Below are 26,316 nucleotides of genomic sequence, written 5' to 3' on the forward strand. Positions count from 1 at the left end.
TGCTGGCCCCGTGCCATGTCCTGGGTGCCCCGCGGCTGGCTGGCACGTGCCCACAGGGCCTTGTCCCCCCACCAAGGCGCCGTGCCCAAGCTGTCCCTGAGCCTCCACCATGGGCACAGCGCAGCCCCTGCCTGCAGCCCCGTCCCTCGGCTCCCTCAGCCAATGCCACCAGCTCAGAGGGACCAGCTGGGAAGGGGGGGGGGCTCCATTAGCACCCCCACGTCCTCCCGGCGTGGCACAGGGACTGGCCGCTCTCCCGGCTCAGGGGGAGCAGCTGCCAGCCCCGCAGCTGTCAGGGCACAGGGCATACAGCGGGCAGTGCCACCGGTGCCTGTCCTTTCCCTCCTGGCCCTGTGCACCCCAGCTTTCCCTTGCAAGGGGCTGGTGATGCTGCAGCCCGCAGCCAACCCCCAGCCAGCACCCAGCCATGGGGCCAGGGGGCTGCCAGACTCCCTGCCCACCCGCCCCAGCGCCATGTCTCTGGCCGGGAGGGCTGGTGTTTCCTGGGCGGTCGATGCGCCCATCGATCCCGCACAGCTCTGCCGGCTGCTCCCCCACCACCCTGCTAATTAATTGTCTGTCGCTGCTGCTACTGCTGCTGCGGGAGCGCCAGGCACCTGGGCCTGGGCTGCCTGCACCCTTCCCTGCCTGCCCTGCCTGCGAGCTCACAGCCCCTGCCCCACACGTGGTCTAGAGGCCCCGTGGGAGGTGACACTCACCTCAGACCCACGCCTGACCCACCTGCGCGACAGAGGGGGGGGTCTGTGTCAGGATGGGGAGGGGGCTGGCAGGCCTTAGGCTGGGGTGAGAGGCACATGGAACTGAGGGGGGATTGGGGGGCAGCACATGGCCCCTTTCAGCCCTGTGGGCTGCCCCTATCCAGGACACCCTCCCGCTGCTTGCAGCCGTGCCCGCCCCAACCTGCGCCAGCCCCCAGCCAGGCACGGGGACAGGGATGGGGACGCTGCCTTTGTGCTGGGCTGTAATGAGATTTCTGCTTGGCTGCCTGCATAGAAAATCCCAGCCAGAGGATGCGAAAAGTCTCTCCGAGCCCTGGCAGCCTCCTGCCCCTGCCCGCCCCGGGGCATACGGAGATGCCCCCACCCCAATGCCCACAGCACTGCTAGGGGAGCATCGTCACTAGCTCCGACTGGGAGCACCCGCTGTGCTGGCTGGCACGAGGCACCCATGGGATGCACAAGCCAGCAGCTTCGCTACCTATTCACCCCACTTCCCCTGTCCCAGCCCCACGCTGCCACCGGTGCAGCCACCACACGCCTGGCCTGGGTGTGCCAGGCATACCCTTGGGGACCTCGGGCTGCACAACACTGCCATGCCCGCCCTCCCGTTTGCCCAGGCGCAGGCACCGAAACCCCAGCGCCTCTGGCCACTGCCACTCTCTGGTGAGGTCCCAGCGCTATGGCACCATGTCCGCAGGACCCGTGTGTGCAGGGTGGCACCGCGCTGTGCCCCAGTTCCTCCAGCCACCCCTTTTTTCCCCACAGGAGCAGCAAATCCTTTTCCTTAAAAAGCAGGGAGTGGCTCTGTGGGCGCCAGGGGCTGCAAGGAGCGGGCTGCACCGGGACGGGCTTTGCCACGTGCCTTAACGGAGCCCTTCCCGCCCCTGGCGCCAGGTGCTGTTAATCTACTCTTGCAAATGGCTAATTTTGAAAATCCTCTTATCAGAATTAGGTCCTCAACATCCATATTTATTTACTTTCATTTTCATAATCTTTCTGTTCCTCGTGCAGCTGGGCTTGTTCTTGGGCTCCTAGCTCCGTGGCCGAGCATCCCTGTGCAGGATGAGGCCCAGGATGTCCCACATGTGCTGTGCCGTATCATGCCATGCCATGCCATGCCACGCCATGCCATGCCACACTCTGGCACGTGTCCCTTGCATGGCACACATGTTCTTCACACCCTCGGCTCTGCTGTTGACACCAACAGTGCCAGTGCCCACTCCCCGCCAGAGCACCCTCCTGGCCCCAGCACCCTGCACAGCCCGGTCCCTGGCCAGTGCCGGGGTGCGGCCGCATCCTGCTCGCAGGGCCATGCATTATGCATTGTTTATTCGTCAGCACCTTCTCCGTTTGTAACTCAATTAGGCAGACGGTGGTTTTGCTAATACAATGGTGTTTAATATTCGACTTCCTTAAATACCACAAATGGATGGGGAGGCAGCACGGGCGATCCATTATACATGAGCTCAAATACCTATTTAAATATTTGATGGGAGTTTAGAAAATCATGGGGCTGGCCTTGCCCACGGCTGCCAGGGCCAGGCAGGAGGTCAGGCACGGCACAGGCAGGGGCTCTGCCGGACCCGGTGATGGGTGGGAGCTGCTTTGCCTCGACTGGCCTGGCCAGACGTGGCACCCGGGGCATGTGGTGAGGGGGAGCGGTGCCGGGGCGGTGCCATCCCCAGGCAGGTAGCAGCCACAGCCCGTGGAGCCTGGGTACTGCTACCCGCCGGGTGATGCCCTCCCTCCACCTCCACCCCAATCCAATTTCTTCTTGGATAAAGCCCTGGCACAACGGCTGCAGCACGTGGCTGAGCCACGACCATGGTGTGCTGGAGAAGAGAATTAATTTTTAATTCCATCTTAATTACTCTGAGTAATAATCTATTTACAGCACCCAGTGGGGCCAGTGGTTCCGGCATCCCCCCGGGGCTGCGGCGGTGGCGGGACACCCGGGTGCTGAGCATGCCGCACTGGGGCACCAGGCCGGGCACCACGCTTCCCTCCTCTAAGCCCCCGAGTCCTGCAGCTCCCCACACGCTGTGGCTCCTCATGTCACCCCAGTGGGTGGTCAGGGGTCCCAGGTGTCCCCATGGGCACAGGCTGGGCTGGCCCAGCACCAGCAGCAGCGGGGTTTGGGGCTCCGGTGGCTGTGGAGCAGGATCTGGCTCATCTGCCCCCCCAGCTCCTCCTCGGCAAGAGGGAGAAGGAGCGGAATTGAAAGTGATCTCCCCAATCTGTATTAATTAGAGTCTATTAACTCGTCAGCGCGCCCTGGCGCTTCCAAACTGACGGCCCGGGCACGCCGGCCAGCAGCACAGTAGGGACATGCGGGGTGACGCTGCGTGGCCTCGGCGCGGCGCCTGCGTGGCACCGCGCGTCACGGGCGCATGGCAAGGGAACCAGGCGAAGCCAGGGCAGGACCTGGCACCCCCGGCACCCCCGGGTGGGTGGCGGGGCAGGCAGGGTGTGGTGGGCACCCAGGCAGTGGGAGTGTTGTTGCTGGCACCGCAGGCGCAGCGCCAGGAGTGGGAGCTGGAAGCCATCCCAGAGAGCGGCGCAAGGAGCAGATGGGGCTGGCGCCGCGCCGGGGGTCCTGAGCCCGCTCCCCGCCACGCTGCCCCAGGGTGGCACTGTGCTGGGCGTCCCGGAGGCGTGGGTGCCATCTGCACCAGGTACCCCCTCCTTGCTCTGCCCTGGCGCTTGGCCAGGGGGTGCGGCCACCAGGGGAGCCCGGGCTGGGGGGTCCCAGTGCTGCGGGGGAGCTCGCCACGGTTCCCATGGCAGCCCCCCGGGAGCTCACGTGCAGCGCGGTGACTTCAGCAGGAGCAGATGGAGCCGCGAGGAGTAAAAACATCCTGTTTCCATGCAAATGCCATCAGTAATAACGAGCCAGCCTGAAGGAGGGTGGTTATCACTGGGCTGGGGCTCTGCCCATGGGGGGCTGGGGGTCTCCTCCGCTGGCTGGCCCCCACCAGTGCCCGTGCGGGATGTGCCGGGGCTCGGGGCACTGCCTGGGGCAGCACAGCAGGACGGGAGTGGGCACCCTGGGTGCCCTGCGCACACAGCCGGTGCGCAATTGTATCGGCACAGGAGGTCCCCAGCATGGGGGTGATGGCGGGAGGTGGCTCTGGCCTCACCCCGGGGCTGTGCTGGTGGTGGCCTTGGCCCTGCCTGGCACTGCCAGTGCTGTGCCGGGGCGGATAGAGGCTGCAGCACAGCTGGTGCCACCCAGGAGAGCTGCGCTGGCTTCGCACCCGCTTCAGCTGTTGAAGGCGTCAGAGCAGTTGTTAATTGTTCCTGGAGCTGCTAATGAAATTATCGCTGCACAGCGCTCAGAGCCGCTGCCCAGCCCTGCCCCTGCCCGGCCCCTGCCGCTAGGAACAGGGGGCTGCTTGGCACCGCTGGCGCAGGCTCTGGCTCCCACGGGCTTCGGGGAGCACCTCAGGCACCCCAACACAGCTTCACCGCTCTTTGCCCTTCGCCCCTTGCCCACACTGCAGTCTGCCTGCTGGCGATGGCAGCGCTGCTTGCCATGCACCTTGGCTGGGTGGCACCGGTGCCTGTGCCACCCTCCTGTATGCAGGGACGGCATGGGGACAGAAGGGGCCACATCCTGCAGCCAAGGCAGAGCCAAATCCCCTGGAAGAGGCCAGCCTGGCTGAGTGTGGGGGTCCTTGGGGCCAGACCCCCATGCACAGTGGTGAGTGGGACCCCACGGGTGGCACATGTTCCCGCCCGGATGCTGGCCCAGCTTCCATGACATTTCCCAGCCCAAGACACCGCGCTGGAGGAGTCGTGGTGACTGGAGGGTGGAGGGCAGGGTGCCAGCAGGACCCTCTTCCCCTGGGGTTGTCCCCCCCACCCACCCGTGGGGTGCCAGGCTGGGCTGGGGGACTCCTGGGCACCACCTGGTCCAGGGAGGCACCAGGGGCTCAGGGGTGCGGGATGGGTGCTGTGCCGGCTGGGTACCGTGCCAGGTGGGGGTGTCCCGAGGGGGTGTGCGTGCTGGGGGGTGCACCGTCCTCGGGGGGGTGTAAACCAGGGGTGCTGCTGCGCTCGGGAGGGGTGCGGACCGCCAGCGCCGGGCCGGTGGGGTGGACACAGAGGGAGAGTGCGGGAGGGGGGGGGTGCGGTGCCGGGGGTGCGGAGCGGGGCGCGGGGCGGGGGGCGGCGGCGGGGGCGCGCCCAGCTGTTGCGCCGTCCCTTCCGCGGGCGGGTCCGCGCTCGCCGCCCCGCATTGGCGGCGCCCGGGCGGAGCGGAGCGGCGCGGCGGCGGGCGGCAGCAGCGGCGGGGCCGGGCCGGTGGCGGTGGCGGGGCCGGTGGCGCCATGGCCCGCTGAGGGCGCCGCGGAGCGCGGCCCGCCCTGCTCCCTCGCCCCGCGCCGCGCCGCGCAGCGCTCCGCGGGGCGCGCCATGGGTGCGCGGCCGCGCCGCCGCCGGGCCCCCGCCGCCGCCGCCGCCGCCGCCGCCGCGCCGGGACCGCTCGGTGCCCTGCTCGCCGCTGCCCTCCTCGCCGCCGCCGGTGAGTCACCGCGCGCCCCCCGCGGGCACCGGGCTGCGGGCGGGGGGGGCGAGGGGGAGCGGCGGGGACCCGGCACCGGCACCGGGCGCTGGGCAAGGTCACCCGGGGAGCGGCGGCGGGCGGGCGTCCTGCGGGGAGCCGGGTGCCCTCCCGGGGATGGGGCGCGGCGAGGGACTGGGGGCCGTTCCCGTTCGACTGTGGGGTACCGGGGGGTCCACGGGGTGCCGGGTGCCCTCCCGGGCAGGGGGCGTGCGCCCTGCCCCACGACAGGCACTGCCGCCCCCCGCCCCGTGCCCACGCATGGCCGCACACGCGTACCCAGCCGACACTCCCCCGGACGCTGCCCGCACTGGGGGGGCTAGCGCTCGCCGACTCGCCGGCAGGGCTCCGCTCCCCTGGGGCCCTGCCAGCCCCGGGCACGGGTGTCCGCAGCGGACCTGCTCCGCGCATGGGGTCCCTGCCCCACGCACGAGCTCCCTGCCCCACGCACAGCATCTCTGACCCACGCACAGCATCCCTACCCCCTGCACGGGGTCCCTGCCGTCCCCATCACCTGGCCGAGACACGGGGGACCGTGGAGAGGGGAATAGCCTGGAGAGTGCTGTCACCCCGCGGGGGTGTGCGTGGGTGGCCGCGGCGTGGGGGATATGCGGGGCTGCGTCGCTGTTGCTGCAGACGCGGACGGTCCGGAGCCCGGCTGCTCCCGGCTCTGCCCCTCCCCGGGCAGGACCCGGCGGGTGGGGGAGCGGACTGGGCCGGACCCCCGGGGCTGAGCGGCACCGGCTGCCGGGCCGGGGGGGCCGGGGGGGGCGGCGGGTGCCCGGGGCTGGCGGCTGCTGGCAGGTGTCACGGCAGCCTGGAAGTGGCGGCTGCAGACAAAGGACCGGGCTGGGGGCGGGGAGCTGCACGGGGCTGGACGTGCACTCTGCGGGGGGTCCCGGGGGGGGGGACCCCCTCTGCGCCCTGGGGGCCCGGCCCACCGACCCTCCTACCGCCACCGGAGACGTCCCCGTGGCCTCGCTGCGCTGGGTGGGCACGGCGGGCACCCAGGGGGGCTGCAGCCCCCGTGCTCCCTGCACCCGTCTTTCCCAGCCAGGCACCCCGGGGACCCTGCACCCAGCACTGCCAGCATGGCCCTGTCTGCCGGGGAGATGGTTGGCACGGTGGGTGCAGGGGACCCCCTATGGAGGGTGCTGTGGGTACTGACACCCGCTGGGCATGGAGCACTGCTGTCCCCACAGCACCCGTGGGGCCATGGTGACCCACAGATGGAGGTGGGGGACAACAGGACAAGGGGGTGCACCAGGCCACCCCACGCCAGCTCTGCGGCGGGAGGTGTGGGGGGGCCCGGCAGTGCCAGCGCCGGCTCGGGGCAGTGTGGTGCAGGAGCTGGTCCCTGCCGCTCGCTTGGCAGGCAGCTCACAGCCGGCCGCAGCACGACTGAGCCCAGCCACCTGCACGGCCACCGCTTGGCACAGACGTGGCAGGTCTGGGCCTCTGCGCACCGGGTGCTGCTTCAGCCTGGCATGGCATGGCATGGCGTGGCACGGCATGGCACGGCAGGGCACGGCAGGGCATGGCACAGCATGGCATGGCAGGGCACCCCTTCCCCAGGGGCACCGAGGCATGGGTTGGGGACAGGAGAACCCACATATCCAGGCAATGGGTCCCTGCCTGCAGCCATGGCGGAGCATCCCCGGTGCAGGCTGCCTGCTCTGCTGCCGGTGCCCGCAGGGGAAGCGTGAGAGCAGCAGCGAGGGTAGGGGCTCACCTGCGAGCAGCAGTGTGGGGCGAGCACCCGAGGCACAGGGGCTGCCCAGCTCGACTGCACAGTGGCGGGTGGGCAAGGGCACAGGGGCAGGGTCCTTCCCCGGAGCTACCCTTGGCCCAGTGCTGCCATGGGCCCTTGCCCTTCCCCTTGGCATCTGCGGCAACGGGTGCCAGGCCCCAGAGCATCTCCTGTCCCTAGGCTGGCACTCACCCCAGTGAGTGTGACCCACACCGGCGCCTGCCCCAGCTCCTCTGGCCGGGGCCACGGTCTCTGCTCTCACCGCGCGTGAGCCACAAGGTGCCGCCGGCTTCACCAGGCTGCCGGTGACCCTCAGGCTCCAGCGGGCAGCCCCTGACCACTGCACCCCACAACTTGGTGCCCCACAGCCTGGCACCCCAGGTTGCTGCATCCCATCAGCGCCCCACAACCTGTGCCTGGCTGGGCACCAGTGCCTCTGTGGGACTTGCAGGAGGGCAGGGCGGCGGGCAGGGTTGGCACGTGCTGGGCGGCCAGGAAGCTGCCGTGCTGGCTGTCAGCGCGAGCACGCGGCAGACGCAGCCCGCCCAGGGCTGTTTGTTCTGGCTCGGTGCCACGCGGGGCTGGCACTACATCAAACCGTGCGGAGCCTGGCAGGTGCTTGTGGGAGGGGACCTGGGTGCTGGTGGTGCCGCCAGGGGCTGTGCACCCCCGGTGCTGCCGTTGGGCATCTCACAGCTGAATGCCCATCCTATCTGGGTGGTCAGCAGTGCCTGGGACCATCCCGGTACCTACCCGAGGGATGATGGCACAGGGACCATGCATAGTGCATGTCCCTCTGTGCCCTGCCCTGCACGCAGGGGTGCACCCTCGGTGCCAGCAGCGCTCCGGCTGACGGCACCATCGCTGCTCTGTGTGTTGCATGTCTGCCCATTGGCAGGCTGGGGTGTGCCAGCTCCAGGCAGTGCAAAATGGGACCCCATCCCAGTCAGGCCCAGTACCCCTTGTCCCTGCCACCTGCCTGCTCCTTGGGTGCTGCTCCTGTGTGGGTGTCAGGCAGATCGCAGCTCACCCTTGGCCCCCCCAAACTCTGCCCAGCCTGGGGCTCCTGCCCGCAGGATGAGGGTCTGGGGTCCCAGCCCCCTCCAGTCAGCCTTGCTGCCGCAGCGTTATGGGGTGCCGGGGCTGCCGTCACAGCCACGTCCCACCCATGAGTGGGAGGGGGAGAGGCCGCTGGGCCAGACCCTCGCACCCGGGACCGTTGCTGGGCCTTCCCCAGCCCCCCACCCGGCTCCCCCCCAACTCTGGCAAGGACACGGGGCTGAGGGTGACCTTGACGCTCCTCCCGGCGGGGCCTGGGCTCAGCGGGAGCATTTGCTCTTCGCTGTCAGTTAAAGGAGAGCCGGGAAAGCCACTCGGCTTCTCGGACTTGGGACCCCGGCGACAGCCCCAGCATGTGGGGCTGGACCGGTCCTGTCCCCCCCACACCATCCCAGTGCCAGGCTGGGCTGGGGGAGCCCCCCCCGCCCTGGTCTCCCACTGAGCTGGGGCCAGGACGGGACCCTCTCCCTGTGCAGTGCTGCTGACGGGGGCTGGCATGGCTTGGCACAGGTCCCATGGGCACACTGGGTCTGGGGGGGGCTGTGGGGCTCAGCAGGCACCCGGGGTGGTGGGGAACATGGTTCTGTGTATGCCGTGGGGCCGAGAGGGGACCGGCTCCGTGGGTGCCTGGGGAAGGGTGCCCAGCACTGGGTGCCAGGGCCAGTAGCCCCCAGGCAGGCAGAGGTGGTTCCTGGGGAGGGGCTGTCACCCCCGGCTGCCTTTGCTGGCATCGTTGCCCCCAGACCCTGGGCACGGGGCAGCGTGGGCCAGGCTTGGGTATGGCTGGGGCCGTGCAGCCCCCTTAGCGGGCGCTGGGGTGGGGCAAGGGCGCAGCCCGCCGGGAGCCCTGCCCGCCCTGGCACATGCTAATTGCATGTAATGGGGAGAGCGTTATCAGCTCAAATCCATAATTAGGCAGCTCCATTGTCATGCAAACCCGCCTGACTAATTCATTCATAACGAGCGCTCGCTTAATCAGCGCCCAGACGCTGCCACACACTCGCCGGGAGACAGGCACCCTCCGGCCCCTGCCGCCCCCACCCAGCCTCTCCCGTGGCCGGGGGGCTGGCACACGTGGGGCACACGCCTGGGGGGCCAGGGCAGTGACCAGCTCACGGGGACGTGCCGGGAAATTGGGGATGTGGTCCTGGGGCAGGTGGGGGCACCCACGGGGGCAGTGTGCCTGTTGGAGCACAGGGGACGCGGCAGCACTCTGTGCCCATCGTCGCATCGTCCCTGGTGCTCGCCATGCGCCAGACTGGCCGGGAGCTTGGCCGTGCTGCCCAGCGTTGGCGTCCAACCCTGCTGGCTCCCTGCCCAGCCGGGGCTGGCACCGGCATCCGGCTGGCATCACCGTGGGGGCTGCACCAGGTGGGAAGGTGGGTGCAAGGGGGAGGGTTTGCCAATGCCCAGATGCTCCGGGTGAGCACTGGAGCCACCGCGGGCAGCTGGGCAGTGCCAGGCGATGCCGTGGCCCCTGGCTGGGCATCTCCCAGGGGCAGCACCGGCTCATCATGGCTCTGAGCCAGCCTCTCCTGGCAGCATGGTGCCCAGCTCAAAGCCTCAGACAAGCTTTTTGATGGCGGTGAATCATGCCAGCTCTCCTTCTCCGTGTCCTGCAGAGAGCAAAGTGCCGGCGGTGGGGACACCTGTGTGCAGGGCGGCGGGCAGGGCTGGCACCCCCTGGGCACAGTTGGGCATCCTCTGCCCTCCCCATGACGCCCACCCTTCCCTTATTTAGGCCAGCGCAATCAGCAGCAATTACTATTTTAATTACCTGCTGCCGGGGCGCAGGCTGGGCGCCGGAGAAGTGCGAGGAAATCTTTCATGTTAATGGCGTGCCAGGCCTGGCGCGGGCACGATGGATGGGGCACCAGCTGGGGTTGAACCTGCTGGCTGCAAACCCTGTGGGGATTTGGGGAGGTCCCCAGAGGGGGGCACAGCCGGGGGGGGCAGGTGCTGGCATCGATGTCCCCACCTCACCGCAGGGCGGCCAGTGCCAGGCAGGGGTGCAGGCAGGGGACAGGGGCAGAGGGGAGGTGGGGCAGGGCTGTGGGGGACGGCTCGGTGCCCTGCCAGGGACAGCCGATGCGCTGGACCCAGCTGGGCAGCAGCGTTCGGGGCAGACCCATGCCATCGGAGCGTAATCCCGCTGCAGGCAGCTGCCTGCTCCCTCCTGGGGGCAGCTGTGCCGAGCGGGCGCACGCCGGCGTGCCGGTGCCAGGACTGGCGCTGCCGCAGCCGCCGGCGGGCAGCTTCTCCTCGCCAAGAACACGCTGACCTTCCCAGCGTCTCCCCGCAGCAGGCACCGAGGCGCCCGGCGTGCTGCTCTCGGCACCGCCAGGGAGCATGGCACCAGCACCAGGTGCAGGATCAGCCCCTTAAGGACCAGAGGGACCAGGCTGGGGGGGCACCCGCTGGCTTGGGGTGGGTTCTGGCAGTGCCCCCCCACACTGGGCAATGAAGCTTCCTGCAGTCTCTCCCTGCCCAATAACACCAGTACACCTGGTGTTTCTGATGCTGGGGGGCCCAGGCGCTACAGTGAGGGGCCGTGTGGCCATCCGGGGTGGCAGCGGCTGGGGGGCACAAGGAGCAGGGGGGCTCTGTGCATGGGGAGGAGGCCGGGAGCAACTGGGGGTCCCACAGTGCTGGCATGAAGGCGGGTGCTCGGAGCCTACAGCAGGGTGCCCCCATTCTCTTCTGCACCCCGAGGTGGGTGCCACAGCCCTGCTCTGCGGCCCAGCCCCCAGCACCCTGCCCCTTCGCCAGGCCTGCTGGCACGCTCGGCAGCCCACGTGGGCAGGGGATAATTGATAATAAAGCCCTGCTTAATGCACTGGCTTTACCAGCCGTGATTTATCGATGCTGGTATCAAACCGCGCTCCCAATTACCCCTTTGGCTGCTGAGGCAGTGGCCATGCCCCTGCCAGGGTGGGGGGGCCCTGGGGGAAAGCGGGACCCTGCATCCCACCGTCCCCCCAGTCCCCGTCCCCCATCCCCGCCAAAGTTCCCCGGTTCCCTTTGCCAAGGTGACATAAGCATCTCGCCTGTTTCCATGGCAACGCAGCGGCAGGTGAGCGGCGAGGCCGACGCGGTGTGGGAGCCGGCACGGCACCGCGTGGGGGGCCGCTGGCCATGGGATGCCCACAGGCTGGGGGTGCACACGCTGGGTGGGCTGTCTGTGGCATGTGGGGGGCCCATGGTGCTTGGGGGTGTCTGCAGGGGGAGGGTGCCCGTGGTGCATGGGGTGCTTGCAGGGTATGGGGCACCTGTGGGGCATGGGGTGCCCGCAGGTCATGGGGCACCCGCGGTGCGTGAGATACCTGTGGTGTTTGGGATAGCCGTGCTACGTGGGGTGCCCGCCGTGCTGCGTGGGGTGTCCGCCGTGCATTGGATGGCCATGAGGTGCATGGGGTGCCTGTGGTGCATTGGGTGCCCATTGTGCATGGGATGCCTGCGGTGCATTGGGTGCCTGTTGTGCATGCAGTGCCCACGGTGTGTGCGGTACCCGTCATGCATGGGGTGCCCGTGGTGCATGGGGCACCCGCACTGCAGCCCCTCCACTCCCTCGCCAGGGCTCCAGGCCAGCTCCAGCCTCCTGGCCGTGCTGTATGGCTTTGTCCATGACCACACCAGAGCGCAGAGCTCCGCTGGTGCCCAGCGTTGTGCCAAGCAGCAGGGCAGCATCCCACCCGGGGGCTCTGTGGGGTTCCTGGAAGCCCCCCGGCTCTGCCACTTGCTGCATGCCCCCAACTTCATTTGGTGCCCGAGGTCGCACACTGCCCACAAGGCACCCAACACCCCAGCTGGGTGGGCAGCTGGGGGGGGCTCTGTGCCCATCCTGCCTCCCCCACCCATTGTTGCTGGCCCTGGGCTTCCAGCACCCCTCTGCTTGGCCGCGGTGGATAGTCACGCAGCTCGGCGACCGCTGTACTTACTTCACGTGTGATTAAAAGGCCGGTCCCCGCAGCACCGCTCCCCCGTTCACCCGGCGTGCCCGCCACAGCCGCTCGGGTGGGAGGCAGCGGTGGTGCTGTGCAGCGGCAAACCTGGTATTTAATAAATAAATCGGGTTGCCTTTCTGCCCATCTCAGCCCCCCGGCGCAGCGCGGCACCCCACGTGCCAGCGCAGGCAGTGTGGCGTGAGCACCCAGGGGTGCCCGAGGGGGAGGCGCGGCTGTGCGAGGCGCGGGTGCTGCGGCGAGCCATGTCGCAGCCGGCACTGGGGACGGCACTGCGCCGGGGACCGCAGCGCCTGTCCGCGCCGTGACCCCCCGGGCCGGCCCCGGGCTGCGGCTGGGGGGGTCGTTAAACCAGTGAAATATGAAATGCCTGTATATCCCAGACAGGGGTTTTAATTAAATTAATTGCCAGCGACATTGTAAAAGTGCTGATGGGGTAATAACTGGCGTGTTATGGTGGCCGTTTATCTTCCCCGTGTAAATTAGCTGCCGCACCTTGCCCGTCCCGGCGGGCATCGCGGCGGGCTCGCTCGGCACCCGCTCCCCAGATCGGAGGGGCCTGATCCAGCTGGGGGGAGCAGCGGGGCCCGGAGCTCCCCTGGAGGTCTCAGCCAGGGCCCGAGGGACCCCTGTGTCCCCCGTGTCCCTGTCGCCATCGTGCAGGCGGCTGTGCCAGGCGGGAGCTGGCCGGGGTGGGCACGGGCAACAGGGGTCCCACGGGCGCATGAGGGGCTGCAGGCGGTTGCCAAGCAAAGGCACTTAATTACTGCGCATTCCATCCCATTTAATTGCTTATTAAATCCTAACCAGCCAATTAGCAGCAGCAATTACAGCTTCATTCAGTGACACAATCGCTATTTTATCGTTTGTTAATCAAATGCTTATTTAGGGCCCTGGTTTATTAACTCTTTCCGCAGCGGGTGCCGGCGGGGTGGGGGGAGTGGGGGCACCTGGCCATGTCCAGGCTGGGGGACGCAGGCACCACGGGACTGTGCCACGTGCCATGTCCCCAGCACTGCTGTCCCCGTGGGGACCCTGCCCTGGTGTGAAAGCACCTGCAACCCCCAGCAAAGCTGGGGGATGCCCGACCCCCCCCCAAGGGATGTGTGTGCAACCCTGAGCTGCCCTCACCACCCTGGGGACGCTGGGGACAGCCAGCCCCCCCTGTGCCATGCCTGCGCCCACTCCAAGGCGGGTGCCAGTGGCACAGGACAGGGCGCACCGCTGTGCCACCTTGCCGTGTCACCAGGGCATGGGGCGCACACCCCACTGCTCGCTCCCTGAGCCACCCCAGGGCGCGGCGGGGCAGGATGCGGCCCCCAGCTGGTGCCTCGCAGCGTGCTGGGGAGGGGGGGTGGCGGGCGCCCCGGGAGGCATGAGCGATGACCCTTGTTGGTCACACTACATTTCCTTTTCATTAGCGCTAAGTGCAGACATGAGGGATCGGCGCGGGTTCAGTAGGTGCAGCCACCGCGCGGCTGCTCTCCCTGATGGATGGCGGGGCTGGGAGGGGACTGCGGCGGGGCACGGGGCCACTGGCACAGGGCCATGCCGGGACGGGCGATCGCCCAGCCCAGGCACATCGGAGGTGGCTGAGCCCCTGTCTCCCTGCAGGTGCTCAGCAAAGCGCAACCGTGGCCAACCCGGTGTCCGGCGCGTCCCCAGACCTGCTGCCGCACTTCCAGCTGGAGCCGGAGGACGTCTACATCGTGAAGAACAAGGCGGTGAGCCTGGCCTGCCGCGCCACCCCCGCCACCCAGATCTACTTCAAGTGCAACGGCGAGTGGGTGCACCAGGGTGACCACGTCACGCAGCAGAGCACCGACCGCGGCACCGGTGAGCGCCGGCAGGAGGGACGGCGCCGGCTCCGGTCACGGGGAGCCACGTGCGCTGCTCTTGGTGGGGGGGTTGCACAGGGCTGGGGTCGCGGGGACCGCTCGTGGCGTGCCGGTGCTGACGTGCCACCCGCCGGTGGCAGGGCTGCCGGTGATGGAGGTGCGCATCGAGGTCACTCGCCAGCAAGTGGAGAAGATCTTTGGGCTGGAGGAGTACTGGTGCCAGTGTGTGGCCTGGAGCTCCTCTGGCACCACCAAGAGCCAGAAAGCCTTCGTGCGCATCGCCTGTGAGTGTCTGCGGGTGCCCAGGTGGGACAGGGCGCTGGCCCCAGCCACCCCCTCACCTCTGCGCCTCCCCAGATCTGCGCAAGAACTTCGAGCAGGAGCCGATGGCCAGGGAGGTCTCCATCGAGCAGGGCATCGTGCTGCCATGCCGCCCTCCCGAGGGCATCCCCCCCGCCGAGGTGAGCCCCCATGGTCAAGCAGATCGGGATGCAGCTGGGGGTGCCCCTTGCCCGCAGAGACGCCCTGGGTGCTCCCTGAGGGGGTGGCCTGGCCGGGCACCCGGTGACGTCCCCGTGTCCCGCAGGTGGAGTGGCTGCGCAACGAGGAGCTGGTGGACCCGGCGCTGGACGCCAACGTCTACGTGACGCCGGAGCACAGCCTGGTGCTGCGGCAGGCCCGCCTGGCCGACACCGCCAACTACACCTGCATAGCCAAAAACATCGTGGCCCGTCGCCGCAGCACCTCTGCTGCCATCACCGTCTACGGTACGGCCCAGCTGTGCCTGTCCCCGCCATGCTGCCCTGGTGTCACCCTCCCTGTCCTGTCCCTCCCTGCATCCCCCGTCCCGGCGGGGCGCTGACGGGTCCCTTTCCACCCAGTGAACGGCGGCTGGTCGACGTGGACGCAGTGGTCGGGCTGCAGCACCAGCTGTGGACGGGGCTGGCAGAAGCGGAGCCGGACCTGCACCAACCCCACGCCCCTCAATGGAGGAGCTTTCTGTGAGGGCCAAAACGTGCAGAAAACCGCCTGCACCACCCTCTGCCCAGGTACCTGCCCTGCCCAGGGCACCGCCGCTGCGCCGATGCTGCACTCCCCGCTGCACCCATCGCTGTCCCCATCCCCCCAGGTGTCTCATCCTCTCACCCCCCGTGTGTCCGTCTCTGCCGGCCCCGGGGCAGGGGAGGGGGATGGCAGCGGGGCGCTGACCCCCGGCTGTGCCCGCAGTGGATGGCGCCTGGTCGGAGTGGAGCAAGTGGTCGGTGTGCGGGGCCGAGTGCACCCATTGGCGGAGCCGGGAGTGCTCGGAGCCGGCACCACGCAATGGGGGCCGGGATTGCCACGGCCCCGAGCTGGACACCCGCAACTGCACCTCCGAGCTCTGCAGCCATGGTGAGCTGCAGCACAGCGGGAATGGCGGGGTCACCTACCGGGATGGGGGACCGGGCGTGCCCATGGGTGCTGATGCCCTGCCCCGCGCAGTCGCCCCTGGGGCGGAGGACATGGCGCTGTACGTGGGGCTGGTGGCCGTGGCCGTGTGCCTGGTGCTGCTGCTGCTGGTGGGGGTCCTTGTGTACTGCCGCAAGAAGGGGGGCCTGGACGCCGACGTGGCTGACTCCTCCATCCTCACCGCCGGCTTCCAGCCCGTCAGCATCAAGCCCAGCAAGGCCGGTGAGCGAGGGCTGCGGGGACGGGGCTGTGCAGCCGTGCTGGGACACAGTGTCCCTCGGGACCTGGGGGTGGCCGTGCCCCCGCGGGGGGCTCTGGGAGCGGGCTCTCTGCACTATGGGGTCCCTGGCTTTGACTGGGGGGGGTCTGTCCCCTATGGGATCCCTGACATAGGAACAGGGTCCCTGACTGTGGGGTCGGTGCTTTGTGCCCCATAGGGTCCCTGGTTGTGGGTAGGGGCTCTGTGTCCTATAGGGTCCCTGGTCCCTATAGGGCCTGGTCCCTGGGTTGGTGCTGTGTGCTCTGGGGACCCCAGGAGTGACTGTGCCCCAAGGGTCTGTGCCGTGGGGCAGGTGCTCGATGCACTTTGGACCCCCAGGGGTGATTGTGCCCCATAGGGTCCTTACCATGGGGCAGGGGCTGTGTGCCCCATGCCCCCCAGGGCCAGCTGTGCCGTTGCGTTGCCGGCGGGGTCTTCCGGTCCCCGCCGTGCCCCGGCGCCACGGCCCCCTGCTCTGTGCCGCAGACAACCCCAGCCTGCTCACCATCCAGCCCGACCTCAGCACCACCACCATGACCTACCAGGGCTCGCTCTGCCCGCGCCAGGACGGCCCCGCCAAGCTCCAGCTGCCCAACGGGCACCTGCTGAGCCCACTGGGTGCCGGGCGGCACACGCTGCACCACAGCTCGCCCGCCGCCGAGGGTGCTGACTTCGTGGCCCGGCTCTCCACCCAGAGCTACTTTCGCTCCCTGCCCCGCGGCACCACCAACATGGCCTACGGCACCTTCAACTTCTTGGGGGGGCGGCTCATGATCCCCAACACAGGTACGGTGGGGTGGGTGCAGGGTGCCAGAGCGTCGCCCAGTGCGGGCAGGTCCCCATGGTGCTCACACACCCCCCCTCACTTACATTGCCCCAGGGATCAGCCTGCTCATCCCACCCGATGCCATCCCACGGGGGAAGATCTACGAGGTCTACCTGACCCTGCACAAGCAGGAGGAGGTGAGGTAGGTGCCACGGCCGGGGCTGCCGGGGCACGGGGCTGCTGGTGGGGGGCTGGCACTGCTCAGCTGTCCCCATCGCTGCCCCAGGCTGCCCCTGGCTGGCTGCCAGACGCTGCTGAGCCCCATCGTCAGCTGCGGCCCCCCTGGGGTCCTCCTCACCCGCCCCGCCATCCTGGCCATGGGTCACTGCGTGGAGGCCAGCGCTGAGAACTGGAGCATCCGGCTGAAGAAGCAGTCGTGCGAGGGCACGTGGGAGGTGAGCACCCGCCGCAGGGCTCGAGGGGGTCAGGGTTGGGACGGAGATGCCCGTGTCTAGGGTGCGTCTCTGCCCGGGTGTCGCAGGACGTGCTGCAGCTGGGCGCCGAGCCGTGCACGGAGCTCTACTACTGCCAGCTGGAAGCGCAGGCTTGCTACGTCTTCACGGAGCAGCTGGGGCGCTTCGCCCTGGTCGGAGAGTCCCTCAGCATGGCGGCCTCCAAGCGCCTCAAGCTGGTCCTGTTCGCGCCGGCCGCCTGCCCCTCGCTCGAGTACAACATCCGCGTCTACTGCCTCAGCGACACCCAAGATGTCCTCAAGGTACTGGGGGGGTCCCCATACAACACCCCCCCCCATCCCAGCTCTGGGTTAGGGTCATGCAGGCAGGGCTGGGCTCCCGGGGTGCAGCAGCTCCTGCCCGACCGCTGCCTGTGCTGGCAGGAGGTGATCCAGCTGGAGAAGCAGCTGGGGGGGCAGCTGATCGGAGCCCCCCGGGTGCTGCACTTCAAGGACAGCTACCACAACCTGCGCCTCTCCATCCACGACATGCCCAGCTCTCTCTGGAAGAGCAAGCTCCTCGCCAGCTACCAGGTGAGGAGCCCAGCCGGTGGGTGGGGATGGGGACGAGGGGGTGTCCCCGCCACCCTGACCCCCCCCACCCATCACCCCGCCGCAGGAGATCCCCTTCTACCACATCTGGAGCGGGCTGCAGCCCTTCCTGCACTGCACCTTCACCCTGGAGCGCCTGAGCCCCAGCACCTGCGAGCTGGCCTGCAAGATCTGGGTCTGGCAGGTGGAGGGTGACGGGCAGAGCTTCACCGTCAACTTCAACATTGCCAAGGTGAGGGCAGGGCTGGGGGGGATCCCAGGGGTGACCCCGGAATGGGCTCACATCCCCCCCTCCCTGGTGCTCTCCCCTAGGACACAAGGTTTTCGGACTGGCTGGTCCCCGACAACGAGGTGGGCGCCCCGGCCCTGGTGGGCCCCAGTGCCTTCAAGATCCCCTTCCTCATCCGCCAGAAGATCATCAGCAGCCTGGACCCGCCGGGCACCCGGGGAGCCGACTGGAGGACGCTGGCTCAGAAGCTCAACCTCGACAGGTGGCCTGGGATGGGGACAGCGTTGGGGACGGGGACAGGGTGGCACAGTGGGTGGGGACGAGGGGCTTCTGGCCTCATCCTGGACCTACAGATGGATGCTGGAATGCTGTGGGACCCTGGGAGCGGGATGGTGCCCAAGGTGAGGCCAGCATGGGGCTGGTCCTGGGGTGCGGAGCCATCCCTGTGCCCTGACGTGGTCCCTCTGTTCCCCCCCCAGCCATCTCAGCTTCTTCGCCTCGAAGCCCAGCCCCACGGCCATGATCCTCAACCTGTGGGAAGCGCAGCATTTCCCCAACGGCAACCTCTCGCAGCTGGCCACCGCCGTGGCCGAGGTGGGCAAGCAGGATGGTGCCCTCTTCGCCGTCTCCGAGGCCGAGTGCTGAGCGCAGCAGGGGGGCCCCACCCCGCGCCCGGGGGACTGCCGCCATGGGGCGGGGGGGGCCCCGGCCGGCCCCCGGACCCCCGCTGCCCCACAGCCCACAGGGAGGGCTGCCCAGACCCCTTGGCGAGAGAGGGATGCCTGTGCCCCATGGCGGCCGGGCACCCCCCAGCGCTGCGGCGGCGGGGCTCAGCCCGGCCCCGGGGGTCCCGCAGCCCCATGGTGGGGGGCCGGGGGGGCACTGGGTGTGCGTCATGCGTGCGGTGCCGTCGTGCTGTCTGCGTGTGGGGCCGGGCGGCCCCCGGGCCCCGTGCCGTGTTGTGTAAAGACCGTTTTTTTAATTCTGTATTAAGTGCATTCAAGTATTTACACTTGGCCTTATGTACATAGCGGTGCCGCGGGCGGGGGGTCTGCCGGACGTGAATGTAAATAAATTCGATATATATTGCTACGTGGGGCTGTGCCCAGCCGTGCGCTGCCCCCCACACCGTGTCGCCCCCAGGAGTCAGAGATGCGGAGCAAAGCGCTTTATTGGGGTGATGGTGGTGGCAGTGGTGGCTGTCACTGGGGCTCAGCCCCACGGCAGGCTACAGCCGCCACGAGCGCGGCCCCTTTCCCCGAGCCGTCCTCTGACTGCAGGAAGGTGACAGTGCAGTTGGGCGCCAGGTCCTGCAGCATCTGCTGGAGGTGCTGGGAGAAGCTGGGGGGAACAGGAGGGGAGGATGAGGGCTGGTGCCCCCCACCCCAGGTACCCCATGGCTTCCCTGGACTCCTGCCCATAGGGCATGGGTCCCTGATGGGTGCCTGCCACCCCCGGCCCCACTCACTGCGGGTGCATCTTGTACAAGGTGCCGTCCACCCCCACGGTGACGGCCAGCTGGTCCAGCTGCCGGTTCTCCCGCATCTTCTCCACCACGGCGGCCAGGCCAGCGGCACAGAGCTGGGCTGCCCGCAGAGACACGGTCTGGCACACCTCCCGCACCAGCACACTGTCCTCAAAGCTGGCCTGGAGCTCCAGGTCCTGCAGGATGGCCGCTACCTGCCGCAGGGCCAGCCCATCGCTGCCCCGGACCAGGGGCACCGTTAGCACCACCATCCCCATCACTGTCCCCATCACCATCCCCATCCCACGGGCTGGAAGTGGCATCACCCTGCGTGCACCCCCATCAGTATAGCATGGCCCCCCTCCTGGGGCTCTGGCTTCACAGCCCCCACCCTGGGCTAAGGGAACCCACCGGATCCCAGAACTCACATCTCAATGGTGGAGAGGAACTTGGTCTGGAAGATGTCCCTGGTCTGGAGCTTGGGGCAGGGCTTGCCGCGGAACAGGAGCTGTTTCTCCACCAGCGCCAGTAGGATGTGGCGCACGATCTCACCCAGGTACATGCCGCTGATGAGCTTCTCGAACCTGCCCCAGGCACAGCCCTGGCAGCTTTAGCCAGGCACAGCCACCCCCGCTCGGCTCCCTCCTCGCCCCGGGGCCCTTGCCCACCTCTGCTTGCCGGGGTTGATTGTTTTCTCGTCCACCAGCCGGTCGAAGTCAGTGAAGATGTCGTCCAGGCAGCCATTGTCCCCGAAGGCCCCCCACTCCATGTTGATGCACATGCGGCCCTGGTCACCCTCCACAGTGCCCACGTTCTGCATCTCCTCCATGTAGCAGGCATTGGTCCCTGTCCCTGTGGGCCCCACGCTGGTGTCACCCCCACCACAGCCCTGGCAGAGCTGCCTGGCACACCATGGCCAGGCCGGGTGGGCTGGTGGTGAGGGGATGGGAGACCCCTTGGGTGCAGAGGTGCTCCTCACCCACGATGAGGCCGATTTCACATTTGGGGTCATCATAGCCACAGGACATCATCGTTCCCACTGTGTCGTTGACCACAGCCACCACCTTCATCCCTAAGTGCTGCCAAACCGGAGACAGGGACACATGCGGCTTAGTGGCACCAAGCTGGCTCCTGGGGCTGGCACCGCCTGGATGCAGGGTGGCACCCCGCGCACAGGGGACGGATCCCCAGCCCTTCCCTACCTCTTTGCGCTGGGCAGCCTCCCGCAGCAGCTCGACCACGTCCTGCCCCACGCAGCCCGAGGCGCTGAAGCCTTTGGTCCAGCTCAGCAGCACTGCCTGCAAGAGAGGCAGAGGCAGGGGCTGGGCAGCTACCTCGTACCCGGGGGCCCTGCCCATCTCCCTGGGCCCAAAGCTGCCCCCTCACCTTATCCAGGCCCAGCTGCTGGCAAGGGAAGGAAAAGGTGAAGCCGAGCGGCAGGACCTGCTCCATCAGGTCCTGCTTCAGCTGGAAGTCCATGATGCACTCGACGATGTGGTCGAAGAGCTGCGGAGAGCGGACACGGTCTCAGGGGCCAAGCTGGGGCGATGCCGTGGGGGTATCCCAGCCCCTCCGGGGCCCGTGGGCAGCAAGGGGGGAGGCAATTCCCACCCCTCGCCCCATCCCTCAGCCACAAGTCCTCAGCCTCACCGCGTTCCCGGTGCCCTGCGTGACGGTGGTTGGGATGACGTAGACCTCACTGGCCATGCGGATGCCATCCTGTGCCACGCGCACCACCAGCACCCGGAAATTAGTCCCGCCAAGGTCCAATGCCAGGAATTCGCCTCGTTCTGTAGGGAGCCAGCACAGGGCATCAGTGGGGCCACAGCCTCCCTAGCACCCCCTTCCCCAGGCTCCCAGCCCTCACCGGTGCCATCAGGCGTGCCACGGACATAGGTGGGCAGCATGCGGACGGAGGAATTGGCGTTGGTCTCCTGGCTCAGCCCCAGCTCCATCTCCTGCCTCATCAGCGCCTGGACACGCTCCAGGTCGGCGCGGCTGAGCCGCAACGGGGCCAGCAGCTGGTCCACCTCACGGCGCTGGGCCGCCAGGCGCAAAGCCACTGCTGTCACCATGGCCGCCCCCTGCCCAGTCCCATCCACCGAAGGCAGGAGGGTGACCGTGCACTCAGGGGCCAGCAGCCCTGTCACACTCTGCAGGATCTCTCTGAACCTGCCAGAGGAAGAAGAAGATGGTGAGAGTGGGGTGTGAGGCATCCCACTGGGGTGGGATCCCACTAGGAGCCCCGTGTCCCTCCTCACCTGGTGTGGCCCCGGTACAATTCGCCATCCACCCCCACATTGACCACTAACTGCTCCAGCTCCCGGCTTTGGCACATGTGGCTGAGGATGGCGGCCAGCCCAGCAGCGCAGAGCGCGGCGGCACGGCTCACCACCACCCGGCAGATCTGCTGCACCCGGCAGCAATCCCGCTCGTTCGGCTGCAGCCTCAGAGCCTCCAGAACATTCCTCGCCTTGGCCATGCCTTCCTCGTTGCTGCAAGGGAGAGCACAGCGCTGGCTTATGGGGCCACAGCAGCACCCACCCATCACACCCCCCCTCCTCCCACCCACAGCAGTCCCCAGACACTCACTCGATGATCTCCAGGACCTGCTGGGTCTTGAGCACATCCTTGGTCCTCAGGATGGCAACGCTGCTCCCAATGAAGAGTGCTTTCTCTGCAGCCAGGGTGATCAGTGCATGCCGGACGATCTCCCCCAGGTACAGGCTGCCCACCAGCTTCTCAAACCTGCATGCAGCCCAAGCAGCGGTCAGTCATCCCCCCCCGGCACCCCTCAGCCCTTTGAGAGCACCCAGGAGCATCGCAGGGGGCCACGTGCTCCTGTTGGTGGGGCCTGGCATGCTCAGGGATGGACGGGGAGCCCCAGGGACCCTGTCCTCGCTGAGGGGTGGGAGCACCTCTTCTCCCCAGGGTTGGAGGATTCCTGGTCCACGTGCTGGTCGTAGGGGGTCAGGACGTCGCTCAGGGTGCCATCGTCCCCAAAGCCGCCCCACTCGGTGTTGACACACATCCGCCCACTGGTCTCCTCCGCCATCTCCACTTGCTGTGCTTCGGCCATGAAGCAGCTATTGGTGCCCTTGTCTGTGGGGAGCGATGGGAGTGAGCACCGGTGCAGCCCCCTCAGCACCCACCACCCTGGCATGCGGGGTGCCCGCTGCTCACCCACGACCAAGGCGACCTCACAGGGATTCCCCCCCATGCTGCAGCTCATCATAGTGCCCACAGTGTCATTCATCAGGGCAACGACGTCCACATGGTGGAGCTGGCCGGGGGCAAAGCGAGAGCATCATCAGCCCCTCCACGGGGGCAGCCCCCCACCAGGCCCCCCTACCCCACGGGCCCCCACCTCCTGCTTGTTGATGGCTGACTGCAGCAACTGCACAACGTCCTTCCCCTCCACGTCACTGCAGCTGAAGCCCTTGGACCAGGAGATGAGTTCGGCCTGTGGAGAGCACGTGGCCGAGCCGTTGGCCTCTGCCACCAGGCCAGCTCCGCTCCCCACCAACGATGTGACAGGGAGGAGGTGGCTGTGGCCACAGGGCAGGGTTGTCCCACTCACCTTGTCCAGCCGCGTCTGCCTGCAGCTGAAGGGGAAGACGAAGCCCAAGGGGAGGCGATGCTGGGGGCTGCCAATGCCAGCCAGGAACTGGCGCACGCATTGTGCAATGAAGTCAAAGAGCTGCAAAGGCATGGCCGGGGTGACTGGCTGCTCCCCCCTACCCAGCACCCAGGCTGGAGCCCAGGAGGCAGCCTGGAGCCCCAGCACCAGCCTGGAGCCCTGCCAAGCCTCCGTGGTGCTGGGCAGTCCAGCACCAGCCACCCTCCGCCATAGCCTCTTCGTACTGTTTCCCCCTTGCCCTGCATGATGTCCCCTGGCATGTTGAAGGTCTTGTCCATCACTTGGGGGCTCTGGTTGCCGTCACCCAGGAAAGTCACCCACAGGGTCCGGACATGGCTCTGGCACAGCTCCACCACCAGCAAGTCGCCCTTCTCTACAAGGGAGCAGAGGCGGTGTCAGGCAGAGGCCTGCCCTGTGGCAGATCCCCCAAATCTGCTCCTCACCCTGTCCCAGGAACAGTCGCTCACCCACAGGGGAGGCTCCTGAGAGCCTGAGACCACCGCAGGGGCCAAGGGAGCCGGCTCCTGGCCTCTGCCCCTGCACTGAGGACTGGCAGAGGCAGCGCAAGGGCAGCTTATGAATCCCATAACTGGCCAGAGACTGGTGCACCCCTCCCCGGCACCCCCAGGGCCACATCCAGTGAGGTGTGCAGGGCTGCAGGTAGCAGAGCAGCCCATCCTCAGGCTGGGCTGTCTTACCGGTGCCATCAGGCATGGAGCAGATGTAGGTGGGCAGCATCCGCACGTTGGCCTGTGCGTGCGTCTGGCGGCTCAGCCCCTTGCGCATGGCTTGCAGCATGCGGCCCTTCACTGCCTGCAGCGTCTCCAGCGGGACAGTGAGCGCCAGCAGGGCTCGTTGTACCTGGGGATGGCTCGTTAGGGCAGGCCTAAAGGGCAGGGGACGTCTCCCGCTAGGTGCAGGGCAGGGATGGGCCTTACCGGTGTGCAGGCGGGACCATCACTCCGGTGGCCCAGCTGATGGCTCCCTGGGGACCTGCGTGGAGGGAGGTGGCGTGTCACCCGCTGAGCCCCAGCCCACAGGAGGACAGGACACATGCCTGCCCAAGCCCACGAGTGGGGCTGGGGGGCCTGTCCCCGGCTCTGCCTCCCACCTCCCCTCTGCATCCCTGCTCCACGGGGCCGCGGTCTCATCAGCATCGTCACTTTGCAGTGGCCTTCCACTGCAATCGCGACCCAGCAGCCGGGGGTAGAGGGGGCAGCTGTGCCCCACAACGGCGATGGTGTCAGGGCCGTCCTCGGGGGCTGCAGGAGAAGGGGGCTGCCCCTGCCTCGCCCTGCCCGTGTCTCCCCTCCACCTGCAAGAGGCCGGAGGCTGGTCTCTTCCCTGCCCAGGGAGGTGCAACACCCGGGGGGCACGGGGGAGCCTGCTCAGCCCCATCCCCGGCCCCTACCGCGGCCTCCCCACGCCTGACTTCACTCGGCCACCGCCGGGCCGGAGCCCCTCACCGGTTCAGGGCCGGGCGGCCCCGCTCCTCCGGGCCCAGGCCCCGCCGGGGTAGGGCGTCCGGTCTGGGAGCGGCGGGGCTCTGCTCCCGGGAGGCCCTCGCCGCCCTGCCGGGCTGGGGCACGGCGCCGAGGCGCTCGGGGCTGGCCATGGCTGCGGAGCCGCTGCGGGGCCGGTGGCGGGGGGCGCCCGTTAGCGGCGCCGCGGGGACCGTTGCCAACGCCGCTGCCGTTGCTCCGGCAACAGAAGCAGCGCCCGCAGGCGCCCCGCCCCGCCCCGCCATTGGCCGGCCCGCCGCGCCGCTGGCCCCGCCGTAGCCAATGGGCGATGCCGCGCGCACCGCCCCGGGGCGCCCCCGCGGGAGGGGCCGCTCCCCGCTCCCCGCGGTCCCGGGGCGGCAGCGCAGCATCGCCTTCGTTTCCTATTAGCGCTTTTAAATTTAAGTCCGAGTTTTAATTAGCTCTGTGTCACCTCGTCCCATTAATTAAGCAGGATAGTGATCAGCTCCGCCCCGTTCCCGGCGAGCGGCTCCGCGGCAGGGTGAGGATGCTCCCGGGGAGCAGGGGACCCCCACGGCCCAGCCCGGGGCTCCGTCCTGCCCTTGAAGCCTCCGGCGGCTGGAGCAGGCAGAGGCCTCCCTGCCGCGGGCAGCAGGCTCTCAGCCGAGCTGCCTGGCCGACAGGGAGGACGCCAAGGACATGGGGTCACCGCGGCCGTGGCCCCGCCAGTCTCTGCAGTCCCTGGCTGCGGCCGACAGCTGGCACCAAGGTGCCCTCGCAGCTCCCAGCTGGGAAAGTCATTGCTGTGCTGGTCCACAGAGCGTGGGGCACCGCAGCCCCCTGCCCGGGGGGTCCCCGAACTCACGCCACCCCCCCAGAGCCCGAGGACAGGCCTCAGGAAGTGTGATTTTGGACGCACCGTCTGCTCTTCCTCCTCCCTCCAGCGCCGCCCATTCCCCAGAGAAAGACACCACAGCTCCTCCGTGTTGCTGCAGTTTCATAAAAACATACATAAATATATTTCCATTTCTTTAACAGAGAGCAAAGCTGCACAGGCACCTATAAAACACACAGTCACTTCTCCACCCGGCGCTCCCTGCGCATGGTTGTATAAAACATATAAAAGGGGGTTGGGAGAACAAGGCTGCGGGTGAAGCAGGGGTACGGTGCCGCGCAGACCCTCGCCAGGGCGTGGAGAGCCGCGGGGGGGGCCCGCCACACCGCTGGCCTCAGAACTTGCGCTTTCTCCGGCGGCAGCCTTTGGTCTGCTGCTGGCTGCCCAAGCGAAGAGCCGCGTGCGGCTCCAAGTCCACCACGCAGTCCGTGGCTTCCGAGACACTGGGTTTCGCAGGGGAAACGTTGAAAGGAAGGTGCTGAAGGGAGCTGGGGCTGTCCGCCGCCGGCCCCCCGGCTCTGGTTGAGAGTGCGGGCGGGGACTGTTGGTCTCCTAGTCCAGTGAGGGGGGACCCCGCATCAGCACCTGCAACAAGAGCGCACGTCAGCCCTGCCTGCTCCGGCGTGAGCCATGGGCGAGGGAAGGAGGGTGCTGCTGAGAGCATTTCTGCCCACTCATCTCTTCCAGTCCTTGGACCCGTGGGGGGAAGCGCCGGTGTGCAGGCAGGGAGGGCAGCACCCTGCCACCCCCCGGGAAGCTGCACATCTCTTGGTGCAATGGCTCAGAGCACGCTCCTACCTGAGCACTGGCCCACGTCCAGCAGGCACAGGCAAGGATGTGTGCAGCCAGCTGGGATGACAACCGCCAGCTAAGCCCACAGCCTCCTGCTCTGCTCAGGAAGAACAGACCCCTTCAAGGGGAATGTGCTGTCCCAGCACAGCCCAGGACCGCAAGAGGAGAGGTGGGAAAAGGGCAGCCCTGACCCAGCCAGGCAAGCACAGAAAGCAGCTTCCCACCTGCAGACTTGCTCTCCGAGAGCTCCAGCATCCTGAGGAGTCCCCTCTCCTGCCTTCCAATGTCCTGCCAAGGAGAGAACCGCCGTCACAGCACTGCCACGAGGGAACCCCATAGCCGCGTGTTCCCCCAGCCCACGTGGTCAGGCTGGGCACAAGCG

At 68.1% G+C, this 26,316-nt stretch overlaps 3 protein-coding genes across 12 annotated transcripts in view; 1 reads left to right on the plus strand and 2 right to left on the minus strand.

Annotated features, from left to right (window-relative positions):
* The first annotated feature begins 11,168 nt into the window (after window positions 1-11,168).
* On the plus strand, window positions 11,169-18,609 carry UNC5A (unc-5 netrin receptor A). Its single transcript, XM_075164850.1, has 16 exons — window positions 11,169-11,283; window positions 13,690-13,911; window positions 14,054-14,197; window positions 14,271-14,374; window positions 14,500-14,680; window positions 14,795-14,962; window positions 15,141-15,305; window positions 15,396-15,584; window positions 16,108-16,407; window positions 16,502-16,589; window positions 16,674-16,842; window positions 16,929-17,162; window positions 17,283-17,432; window positions 17,518-17,682; window positions 17,763-17,941; window positions 18,159-18,609. The coding sequence occupies exons 1-16, from the start codon at window positions 11,169-11,171 to the stop codon at window positions 18,322-18,324; spliced, it is 2,739 nt and encodes a 912-aa protein (XP_075020951.1). The 3' UTR covers window positions 18,325-18,609.
* Window positions 18,610-18,832: 223 nt separating this feature from the next.
* Window positions 18,833-25,248, minus strand: HK3 (hexokinase 3). 4 transcript variants are annotated; one of them, XM_075164335.1, is made up of 19 exons: window positions 23,896-24,197; window positions 23,723-23,777; window positions 23,483-23,645; window positions 23,009-23,157; window positions 22,725-22,844; window positions 22,512-22,607; window positions 22,328-22,427; window positions 22,063-22,246; window positions 21,737-21,892; window positions 21,406-21,639; window positions 21,012-21,316; window positions 20,795-20,934; window positions 20,531-20,650; window positions 20,347-20,442; window positions 20,124-20,223; window positions 19,813-19,996; window positions 19,573-19,728; window positions 19,148-19,381; window positions 18,833-19,020 (listed from the first exon to the last, which is right to left on the minus strand). In XM_075164335.1, the coding sequence occupies exons 1-19, from the start codon at window positions 24,180-24,182 to the stop codon at window positions 18,882-18,884; spliced, it is 3,018 nt and encodes a 1,005-aa protein (XP_075020436.1). In that variant the 5' UTR covers window positions 24,183-24,197; the 3' UTR covers window positions 18,833-18,881. The 4 variants fall into 4 exon arrangements, with proteins under 4 accessions (XP_075020436.1, XP_075020433.1, XP_075020435.1 ...); XM_075164332.1 differs by lacking the exon at window positions 23,896-24,197 and adding an exon at window positions 25,167-25,248 and having other exon boundaries at window positions 18,834-19,020; XM_075164333.1 differs by lacking the exons at window positions 19,148-19,381; window positions 23,896-24,197 and adding an exon at window positions 25,167-25,248 and having other exon boundaries at window positions 18,849-19,020.
* UIMC1 (ubiquitin interaction motif containing 1) overlaps window positions 25,234-26,316 on the minus strand; it is a 39,210-nt gene continuing 38,127 nt past the window's right edge. For 5 of the 7 annotated variants that reach the window (XM_075164339.1, XM_075164340.1, XM_075164341.1 and 2 more), the window contains 2 exons: window positions 26,159-26,222; window positions 25,234-25,727 (listed from right to left, as the gene is read on the minus strand). In XM_075164339.1, the coding sequence (XP_075020440.1) occupies window positions 25,477-25,727; window positions 26,159-26,222 (315 nt within the window). In that variant the 3' untranslated portion in view covers window positions 25,234-25,476. Of the gene's footprint in view, window positions 25,728-26,158; window positions 26,223-26,316 lie in introns of those variants that run through there. The other 2 variants (XM_075164343.1, XR_012675927.1) reach the window with 2 other exon arrangements.

This window comes from Calonectris borealis, chromosome 15 (genome assembly GCF_964195595.1).
Source record: "Calonectris borealis chromosome 15, bCalBor7.hap1.2, whole genome shotgun sequence".
NCBI lineage: Eukaryota > Metazoa > Chordata > Aves > Procellariiformes > Procellariidae > Calonectris > Calonectris borealis.